This window comes from Pipistrellus hanaki (assembly GCF_964339955.1).
Source record: "Pipistrellus hanaki genome assembly, chromosome: 13".
NCBI lineage: Eukaryota > Metazoa > Chordata > Mammalia > Chiroptera > Vespertilionidae > Pipistrellus > Pipistrellus hanaki.
Window position 1 is genome coordinate 26,926,779 of NC_140515.1, and position 11,171 is coordinate 26,937,949.

General features: G+C 45.5%; 1 protein-coding gene across 1 annotated transcript; it reads left to right on the forward strand.

Annotated features, from left to right (window-relative positions):
- The first annotated feature begins 33 nt into the window (after positions 1 to 33).
- ARPC4 (actin related protein 2/3 complex subunit 4) lies at positions 34 to 11,083 on the forward strand. Its single transcript, XM_084902017.1, has 6 exons — positions 34 to 272; positions 3,031 to 3,149; positions 4,320 to 4,431; positions 5,994 to 6,089; positions 6,945 to 7,115; positions 10,199 to 11,083. Exons 1-6 carry the CDS (start codon positions 156 to 158, stop codon positions 10,202 to 10,204), a joined length of 621 nt encoding a protein of 206 aa, XP_084758143.1. The 5' UTR covers positions 34 to 155; the 3' UTR covers positions 10,205 to 11,083.
- Positions 11,084 to 11,171: the final 88 nt, after the last annotated feature.

Consider the following 11,171-nt stretch of genomic DNA (forward strand, 5'->3'; position numbering starts at 1 on the left):
TTAGGGTCTAAAGCGAGAGCCTCATGGAGAACGGGAGAAGCTTGAGTAATCTATATGAAACTTCAAGAGTCTAAAAAAAAGCAACACAGGACCAGCGGGAAGAATTCCAAAGGACCAAGTGTTCCGAGGCCTGCCTTCCCCCGCCCGGAGCACAGATGGTACGGTCCGGAAGTCTGGGCGGAGACTGCGGCTGCGCGGCTGGGAAAGGGCAGGCGTCCCGGGCCGGGCCACTTCCGTACTTCCGCTTTCCGGCCCAGCCAGCGCCCGCGATGGTGAGAGTGTCCTGCCAGGGACCCTCCCCCGTCCCCCCGCTTTGCCCCTCTGTTCTCTCTTGGCACTGTGGGTTTTGGGGGGGATACGGCTTTGCGGCGGAGAGGCCCGGGCCAAGGGATGCTGGGGGTGTTGGGGGCACGACGAGGCTGGGAGGAAGGGGGCGGGGTAGGGGCCGAATGAGGAAGGGGCCAGCGGGTGACGCCCTGGTAGGCAGCAGGCCTGGTGGCATCACGATCTGGCTCTCGGGGACAGGTAGAGAATACTCTTGATGCTTGGAGGGAGCCAGAAGTGGCACTTCCTAGACTCGTGGTAGTGCCTCTCTGCACATAGTAGGCCAGAGCCCGTTGTAGGGGCTGAGGCGTACTGTGGTAGGGCCACTTCCCCACCCAGAATAGAAGAACTTCACTAAATACACTGCTCTGCTCCCTCCTGCGTGCTTGACCCCACAGTTTCCCAAGGGAAGCGTCCAGACTTCTGTATCCCATTCATTTCCTTACCCCTGCCTTGCTTCTACCTCTTATGCTGCCTCCTCCAAAGCCCCTTCCTGGTCAGAACTTAACTGTGTTAGCCTTACTGTAGTGTGTAATACGTAAGATCCGGTACTGCCGATCCCTTCCTCCCTGGAGATCCTCCCGATCCCTTCCTCCCTGGAGATCCTCCCGTTTGATAAGCGTTTCCGGAAGTTAAGTGATAAATATCTAGGCTGGCTTTCATGACCTTGTGTTTTATGGTGACTCCTGAATCTGCCTTCCTCAACTCTCTCAAAGGTTTGCCTGGATATCTAGAAGATACCTTGACATTTGGTCTCCAGAGCAAAACTCCACGTCTCTCCTAAAATTGCTTGTCCTCCTTATACTGCCCATACCTCTCGATTACAAATTTTTTTTAAAAAAATCAAGTTTATTGAGATATTATGTGAGACTATTTTAATGGTGAAAGGGTTGGTCATTTAAAATTTTTATTGCCGAGTAGTATTTCATTGTGTTGATGGAACATAGTTTGTTGGGAGGTGTTTTATTTCATAATTATTTACATCTTATGTCAGTCTAATCCCTGTGATACTCTCTGCTTGTCTCCTCCACAGCCCCAGTCCAGGCTCTCATCAGCACTCTTTCAGTGACGCCTCTGCCTTCTGTCTCACTTCCCTCCAATCCATTCTCCACTGAGCCTCCATGCAGCTGTAGTTGTACAACTTCCCCTCAGATTTCCCCAGCAGTTTCTTATCACCATAAGAGAAAAGCTAAACTCGGTAGCCTGGCATTTGAGATTCTCCATGAATCTCCAGGCTATCATTGCAGCCTCACTTACTAATTCTAAAATATTTTTCAGATACAGCAGCATTGTATTCATTACTACTTCTGGAACTCTTTAGTACCCTGTTGTGTTATCCTAACTTTGCTTAAGTTATTTCATTCATTCATTCATTCATTCATTGTACAGGAAATGAAAAAGGCACTATATCAGGGTGGGGCAAAAAAAGGTTTACAGTTCATGTGGAAAATAATACATTAATAAATAATAATACAAGAACAAACTTTTGTATACTCACACTGTAAACCTATTTTTGTCCCACCCTGTATGTTAGGAACTAACTGAGCTAGGTGTAGGGTATATAGATTTGAATAAAATAGACATGGTCTGTTGATCATGAGGCTTGCAGTCTAGAGAAGGAGAGATCACTTTACTAAAGGTGTATGAAGAATATGTTTCTGTAAATTGTAAGAAATGCTTTGAAGGGCAAGTCAAGAAAGAGTTCTCTGAGGAAGAGCCCTCCCTCCTCTGAGTAAGCCAATATCTGAAGGATGACTTAAAAGAGGATACAAAAGCCTTCAGATAGATAATTCTATCTGTGAAACCCTGGGGTGAGAAATGAACTTGGCTAATACAAGGAAATGAAGATAAGCCAATGTAGCTAAAGCTGATCCTTCTAGTGGGAAAGCCCTTGTTCTTTTTCTCATTGTAAAATTCTAATCCTTTTCCATCTTCAAATCAAAACCAATTTCTTCTACAAATATAAATTTAGTTATGTCAGTTATCCTTTATATCATAGTTTTTCCTCCCCATTGAGCTATTTAAGAGTAGGGATGTTTTGGGGTTTTTTTCTTAAATATATTTTATTGATTTTTTTTACAGAGAGGAAGAGAGAGGGATAGAGCATTAGAAACATCGATGAGAGAGAGAATCATTGATCAGCTGCTTCTTGCACACCCTCTACTGGGAATGTGCCTGCAACCAAGGTACATGCCCTTGACTGGAATTGAACCTGGGACCTTTCAGTCCACAGGCCATTGAGCCAAACCGGTTTTGGCAAGTAGGGATGGTTTTAATCATCTTAAATTTCCAGCACCTAGCTCAGAGCTTGGCACAGAGTAGACATCCATTTGTTGGTTTAAAAGATAGAGGACAGTCATTCACCTGCATGCATCTATACCAGAGTTTCTCAACTCAGCACTATATGGGACTGAATAATTCTTTATTGTGCATTGTAAAATGTTCAGTGGTATGTCTGGCCTCTTATCTACTCAGTGCCAATAATGCCCCATCCCAAGTAGTGCCAGTGAACAATGTCTCAACATTGTTGAGTGCCCCTGGCAGGCAAAATGGTCCCCTGTTGAGATCTGCTCAGGAAATGAGAATGGTAGGCACCTTTACTTTGGTGTCTTAGCCCAGCTCAGTACGGTCTGACTCCTGAGTAGCTAAAGCACGGGGCCAGTGGGTTTGTGAAATAGATTCTGATTCTCGGGTTTTTTCCTACAGACTGCCACTCTCCGTCCCTACCTGAGTGCCGTGCGGGCCACATTGCAGGCTGCCCTCTGCCTGGAGAATTTCTCCTCCCAGGTTGTGGAACGACATAACAAACCGGAGGTTGAAGTCAGGTAGGGAAGAAAAAGGTGATGGTGGGGTGATAGGTGCAGCACAGAGATGGCTAGAATGTGCCATGAACTTCCATTCTGGAGTTGTCAGGACCGCAACTTTTTTGTCTTGTTGCCAAATGAACAGTAATTTCTAATTTGGAGTTCAGGAAACAGGGTCAGTGGGTTAGCAGGGCACAACCCAGGGGAGAAGCTAGTCTGGTGCATAGATTGCTTGGCACAGGTATGCCTTCTCAGATAGAGCTGTTCGTGAAGTATCTCCTGTGGTATGAACCCATGGGCAGTTTGAGAGGATGGAGAGTTTAGTTATCTGAGATGCTGTCTCCATTCTTTTCTAATTTAAACATCAAGGATGATTTTTTTTTTTCTCTCCCAGTCAACCTGGACTCTTTCATCTCCAAATATTCTGCATTTTGGGATATATTTTCTCTCTTTATCAGCTGCCTCCTGCACGTCCCACACTGGGGATTGAGCCCAAAATCTGGGGGTGTGCCCTGACCGAGAATTGAAATGTGTGACCTGGTTCATGGGACAACGCTCAACCACTGACCCACACCAGCCGGTCTCTAATAGGCATTTTAATGTGACAACAGCTCACAGACACTACCACCACAGTTGATTACCATTACATAGATCTAGGGATGCAGAAGCCTGAAAATGGGACCAGAGCTAAGAGGGATCTTATTGCTGAATAAATGAATCATTAGGGATTGGTAATTAAGATGCCAGACTGAGTTAGTTTATCCTTTTCTCCAAGGCATCCTTTCTCTTCTCATTTCTTAAATGGAATGTGAGTTTGCCTGTATTAAAGTAAGAGCTGTCCTCCTACTATCTGCCAGGCATGCTATTGGACACTTGACCCCTTTTTTTCTCTTTGAGTCCTTGCCAGTCAAACAGAAGTCAGTCATTTTACGGATGAGAAAATTGAGATTCCAATAGGGTAACTTGCCCAAGGAAAATAACAGAGGAGGCTGGATTTCAAAACCTCTTTGCCCTGACTCCAGAGCCTTGCCATCAGAGAGTACACCCACTGGCCCCCATCTTAGAGCAGCCCTGCTTGTGAGTCTCCTGTTCCTTGGACTCTGGTCTCAGGAAGTGATTTCAGGACCTGTGTGGGGTCCTGAGCATTCTGTTCTTCTCTAGTACAGAGCCTTTGTGACATTGTGTTTTCAGGAGTAGCAAAGAGCTCCTGTTACAGCCTGTGACCATCAGCAGGAATGAGAAGGAAAAGGTTCTGATTGAGGGCTCCATCAACTCTGTGCGGGTCAGCATTGCTGTGAAACAGGTGAGTTCACTGTGGAGCCCTGCCTCCAGGGATGCCCACTGAGATGTGGGTGGGTAGAAACGCGGGCTCTGTTTTCTTGGCTATACCCAGAGAATGATTTGCCAAACTCAACAGATCGGTAGACTAAAGAGCGAGCAATTTTTATCTTCTAGGCCTTGCTCTGGATTAGAAGTCAGGAAATGCAGCAGCCGAGGCCATGGACCAGTTTAGTATTAGCTCATAGAACCATTTCTAAGGAATGAAGAATAAGTCCAGTTCAGAAAAATAAATAGTACCAGTACCAATTTGATAGTCATAAACTCTGAGAGTAAGATTTAGGGTGCAGTTTCTTACGTTTCCTCAGATGTTTTATAAATGTCTGACCTTCCCAGCACCCCCATAATTTTTGCCATATCTATGTACCATCTTGAGAGCTATTTACTTAGTAGGTTTCTTTAAATTGACTTAGTTTCTCAAATAGAAGCTATGTCACAAGTGGAAAAACAATATCACTTGCCAGATAGAGAGAACTAAAAAATATAATGAAAACAATTATTCTGTTGTCTACAGGGAACCCTACTTATGGGGCCTGCTCTCTGTTAAAAAAGATTACCAAGTGTTGGGGACTGTTCAGGGCATACTATTACCCAGCTGCAAAATTACTTCTTAGAAATGTTTAAGTTCAGCAGGGAGAAACTGGGAATTGTTTCATGTTCAGTTTTATTAAAGCGGAGACCACCTAAGGTTATCGCTGATACCCAGGTGGATATATCACAGACTGGGAAATGTAGCACTAGTGAAATGAGAAAGAGAAAGGCATCTGTGGATATAGATGAGGACTCTGAAAGGAGAGGATAGAAGACTCAGGTTTGCCAAAATTCCCTCTCTGGAACGGACAAAGATGAGATCATGATAATGCCCTGTTGGAGTGCATCTAATATTGTAGACCCTCCTTTCACTTGGCAACCAAGTGCCCCATGATTCGAAGTTCAGGCAGTGAGTGCTCCCAGTCCCAAACCCCTCTGGCTTTGGTGAGCCTTGGGGGAATTGGGTCAGAAGCCCAGGCTACAAGTTTCTGTAGGTCTATGGTAGTGGTCGGCAAACTCATTAGTCAACAGAGCCTAATATCAACAGTACAACGATGGAAATTTCTTTTGAGAGCCAAATTTTTTTTTTTTAAATATATTTTATTGATTTTTTACAGAGAGGAAGAGAGAGGGATAGAGAGTTAGAAACGTCGATGAGAGAGAATCATCGATCAGCTGCCTCTTGCACACCTCCTACTGGGGATGTGCCCGCAACCAAGGTACATGCCCTTGACCGGAATCGAACCCAGGACCTTTTAGTCCGCAGGCTGACGCTCTATCCACTGAGCCAAACCGGTTTCGGCGAGAGCCAAATTTTTTAAACTTAAACTACATAGGTAGGTACATTGTTATTAACTTAATTAGAGTACGTGGTATTTTGTGGAAGAGCCACACTCATGGGGCCAAAGAGCCACATGTGCCTCGAGAGCCACGGTTTGCTGACCACTTGTCTATGTTATCAGCTTTAAGGAAACGTTTCTGCTTTGCTCTCAATAGGCTGATGAGATTGAGAAGATTTTATGCCACAAGTTCATGCGCTTTATGATGATGCGAGCAGAGAATTTCTTTATCCTTCGAAGGAAACCAGTGGAGGTGAGACTGATTTACATGTTCATAATGTCCAGGACTCTATCTTTTGAGTCCACTGTCACTGACATGGGATTGTTTTTAGAACCAGGATTGCTACTTCTCTAGCTGTAGGGCATGCAACCACTGCTTGAATTGAGAATGTAGCAGCAGAAAGGACACAGTCAAATCCTTTCGAAGCTCGCCACTAGCTGATTTCATAGTCTTTTACGGTTATAGTTGACTTTGGGTCAGTTGTTGCTGACTTTGTACTTGAGTCCTCTCCATAGACTCCCTGTCATATTGACTTAAAATATTCCCAGTGACTGAGCAACACCACCCACACAGAGCAGCATGCAGCATCACCAGATACATTAGACATGTTGGATAAGCTAGTCCTCATTCTGAGCTAAAATCTTCTGGCCCTAGCTCCACTCTCTGAGGCCACCCAGAATAAGTAAAATCACTCTTCCACACACAAACTCTCTGACAGTTAAGGACTCCATCCCGTCCCTCTCCCACAGCGTCCCTTCTCTCCAGATTAAGTGTACCCTGTTTGATTGGATTCTTCTATAACAAAATTTCAAGTCTCTTCACTCTCCCTTGACTCATTCATTCTGAATGCTACTATTTGTGCCACAGATGGTCTTCCTGAGACGTCTGATGTGCACAAAACACTCAGCTGGGTTCAATTGCTTGGATCCAACATAGACACTCCACCAGAGCAGGTGGGCTACTGATTGAAAGGTGTGTAGCTTGAGAGAAAATAGCAATCAGCTAGAAGCATGTGACTGCGTGAACCCAGAGGACATGGCCAGCTCAGTTCCCCCTGGGATGCTAATCTGTTTTTTTCTCTTCCTCCCTGCTGTCTTCCTTTCCTAGGGTTATGACATCAGTTTTCTGATCACCAACTTCCACACAGAGCAGATGTATAAACACAAGTTGGTGGACTTTGTGATCCACTTCATGGAGGAGATCGACAAAGAGATCAGTGAGATGAAGCTGTCGGTCAACGCCCGGGCCCGCATTGTAGCTGAGGAGTTCCTTAAGAATGTAAGCAGGGGCTTCCCTGGTTTCCTTCCAGAGATAGGTCCTTTTAGGATTTTGCATCTGGCAGGAAAGTGGTGCCAGTGTGTGAATATTTCCTGAGGCCTCTAGGATCTCTGGTGGGTGTCGAATCAGCCAGGTGCCTTGGGGCTGGAGAACATGAGCTTCATCTTTCAGAGGTGCAGGGCATTTTCCAGAACTGGGTATCTAGGGGATACCTCTCTCTTAGTTTTTTTTTTTTATTGGATCTTAGATGCTAAATTCTATACCTCAAAATGTAGAGTCCTTCTCTATATATAGTTCAAGCCCCAAGTGAGGCATGTTAAATCCACATGTGGATTTTCTAGAAATATAGGACAGTTAATCATAGTGTAATTCCACTTCTTAACAGACTTAAATATTTTCCTTCAGCGTCTGTTTCTCAGACTTCAAGCCATGATTTCTTCAAGCTGTTTCCCATCACGTTCCTGGCCTAAATCCTCTGGATTTTTTTGCACGTGTTTGTGCCTTCCTAACTGAAAGGACTGCAGTCCTCAGCAGAGGAGGAATTGTAAACATTGATGAACTGATGACACAGTTGTTCTTGTTTAGATATTCAGGACGTGCCGCCTTCTTTTTCTTCTTCCAAACAATCTTTGGTTTGTTGACATGTTCCATTCAGAGTTGACAGTGATCCCTAAATGGTAGACTTAGTGTTTATTCTTACCAGTGCATACAGGCCAGCCCAGAAGGAGCTCAGATTCCTAAAAATGGAAATTACATCCGTTTCCCCTGGGCTTTAATTATATTGAGGGCAGCCAGCATACAAAGTGGCTTTACTGTGCGCACAGGGTAAGCATGCTCATTCAGGTGACACAGGCTATGAAGTCAGACCACCTGGGTGTGAGTCCAGGGTTCACACCAAACCTCTTAACTAAGCCCGTTTCCTCAGCAGCCAAATAAGGACACTGAGTCATTAAAATGAACGTTTCATTGTGTTTGAACAATGAGGAAATGTATGTAAAGCATATCACTTGGCAGATAGCAAGTGTTCTATATATTGTACCAAACTTTTATGGCCAAGGCTCTAGGAGGCCTTTGCATTCAACTGAGGAAAAATAAATAGTTCTTGCCCCAATTTAATACTTAACTCATTTATGCACTAATCACTGTTATGATAATTACATTTTTAGAGTTATGCAGCAAAAAGCAATTTACATGCCTTATTTAAACCTTAAACAATCTTTGCCTGGCCATAGAGGCTCAGTTGGTTTAGCATAGTCCCATGCACCAAAAGGTTGCTGGTTCGATTTCCCCATCAGGGCACATGCTCAAGTTGTGGACATGATCCCCAGTAGTGGGGTGTACAGGAGGCAGGCGATCAGTGTTTCTCACATCAATGTTTCTCTCTTTACGTTAAAAAAAAACAACACAAACTTTGAGGCAGGTGTTAATCCGCATTTTACAGGTTAATCCCCATTTTACTGATCTGTAAACTGGGGCTCCAGAAGTTAAATCACCTGCCAAACCCTAGCCTCTTTGGCTCAGTAGATAGAGTGTCTGCCTGCAAACTGAAAGTCCCAGGTTTGATTCTGATCAAGGGCACATGCCCGGGTTGTGGGCTTGATCCCCAGTGGGGGACTTGCAGGAGGCAACTGATTCATGATTCTTTCTCATCATGGATGTTTCTCTCCCTCCCTCCCTCTTCCTTCCTCTCTGAAATCAATAAAAAATATATATATATTTTTAAATCACCTGCCCAGGATCCCTCAGTAAGTGGGAGAACTAGGACTAGGAGCTAAGTTTCACACTCACAGATCCTAGAATAGTACTTCGGCATCTGGCAGGGGTCACATACTCAGGGGTATGCAGAGGTCAGGCACGTAATGTACATGAGTGAAGTGGGTTGTGTAAGGACTTAGTGAACTCATGCCTCACCTGAAGAGATTTATCTTATAGCTTTCAAAAAATTCCCAAGTCTTGCCCAGTCATTGTGGCTCAGTGATTGAGCATCAGCCTATGAACCAAGAGGTCATGGTTTGATTCGCAGTCAGAGCACATGCCCGGGTTGCAGGCTTAATCCCCAGTGCAGGGCACGCAGGAAGCAGCTGAACCATAATTCTCTCTCATCACTGATGTTCCTATTTATCTCTCCATCCCCTTTCCTCTCTGTAATCAATAAAAGTATATTTTATTTTTTTAAAAATATTTATATATATTTAAATATATTTTATTGATTTTCCACAGAGAGGAAGGAAGAGGGATAGAGAGCTAGAAAGGTCGATGAGAGAAACATTGACCAGCTGCCTCCTGCACACCCCCTACCGGGGATGTGCCCGCAACCAAGGTACATGCCCTTGACTGAAATTGAACCTGGGACCTTTCAGTCCGCAGACCGACATTCTATCCACTGAGCCAAACCGGTTTTGGCTAAAAGTATATTTTTAAAAAATAATAAAAGGGACTCTTTCCCCCTCCCCATGTGGGAATCTGTACTTGTTCTTTAATAAATTGCCACCAAAAAAAAATTTAAAAATTAAAAAAGAATCCCAAAGTCTGGATTAGTATCCATAGTCTCCTATATTTTCAAGGTTGGCAACTAAGTTATATTCTTTTAAACACTCTATGGGCTCATTTTGGGTCTTAGCCATTCATTCATTGGTCTACAACCTCTGGTCTGTACATGTCCAGGGCTGTTCCTGGCACTATGAGGGATACTTGATGGCAGAAACTTGTCAAGGGCCTGACCTAGGTTGGAAGACCACACAGAGCTTGAGCCTTCTGGGTCCCCAAGCCCTCGCATCTCTAAAGAAGAAAGTTGCTGTGACAGTGCTTTATAGCCGCTGCTGAGACATGGCTAAAAGGAGCTGTGGAAAAGCCCATCCCACCTTTAATTTCTCTGCTCTGTCTAGTGCTAGGTTTAGCACCAGTGTCCCAAAGATCACTAGGAAGAGCATGCCCACGGGGGTGTCCTGGGACCCAGTCCAGGCCCCTCAGAGGTCTGAGTGCAGTGGCTCTCAGATCAGCCTCTCTTATTTCCCCCTCCCCCCAGCAGGCCTACTGGAATAGAGCAGTGACCACCATTCACCATTTCTTTGTTTTCTTGACAGTTTTAACATCTGGCTGGATCTCGTGGCCTTCCCCCTCAGAATCTCCTGTGTCTCTGCAAAGGCGTCCTGGAGTCACTTCTCAGAGCGACAGCAGAAGCAGAGGAGGGGAACTGGGTTGGGGTGGGCATTCAATGCGGGAGGGGGGGTGGTGCGCTTGCTAGCTGGTGACAGAGCAGCAGTGAACTTGCCCCAAGGCAACACGTGCCTGGTCAGGCTGGCTTCTGATATTCAGTCCCCTGGGCGGACGGATTTTTTTTTTTTTTTAGTGTCTTGAAACTTAAAACTGTGCTTGTAGGAGACTGTAACCTTTTTGTCTTTTTTTTAAACAAGTAACCTCCACCTCCAGTGGCTGTGACTGGTCCCAGTGATTGTACCTTATTGGTCGCTGTGGGTCTGGGCGGGCCTGGAGCCAGAAAGCGACTACTGTTCCTCCCCCAAGTCACCCCATTGGGGAGGGCGGGAGGGAGGTTTAAGACTTCAGTCCCTCTCCCTTGCCCTCTTATCCCCAAGCCTCCTTGGGTCCAGTAGAAGCAGTGGCCAGCTTTCTGAGCTCTGCCTAAAACTAGCCACTCAGCACTGGTTGAGGACAAGGGCTGAACCAATGGTCACCAGCCATGCCTAAGAGCTGGAGCCAGAAAGCCAGGCAATCTCTGGCCACAGGGGCCACTTGAAGGCCTCCCAGCTGAGAGGGGCCACTGTTTTGCCTTGTCTGTCAGTGCAGTGCCTGTGCTGGAGGTGGAGAGGTGAGTCTTAACCAGATTCCTGGCTGGGCCTTCCCACCTGCTCTGGCTTCTCTGCTCCCATGCTCGCTGTACCTTTTCTTATTCTGGTGGGTTCCCCCTCCCCTGATTAAACTCTTTTTCTTGCCCCTTTGGGGCTGCATGAGGTCTGAGCTCTGTCTGCATATGTGAAAAGTGAGGAGGTGGGGCTTTTTCTTTCCTAAGACCATGTGACTGGTACTTGGGTGTGGGGT

Bases quoted from the DNA above. Each gene is read 5' to 3' on its own strand.
- ARPC4 (XM_084902017.1), top strand. From the start codon at position 156: ATGGTACGGTCCGGAAGTCTGGGCGGAGACTGCGGCTGCGCGGCTGGG. The intron at 3,150-4,319 runs GTAGGGAAGAAA...TTGTGTTTTCAG, and splicing joins AAACCGGAGGTTGAAGTCAG to GAGTAGCAAAGAGCTCCTGT. The intron at 4,432-5,993 runs GTGAGTTCACTG...TGCTCTCAATAG, and splicing joins TCAGCATTGCTGTGAAACAG to GCTGATGAGATTGAGAAGAT.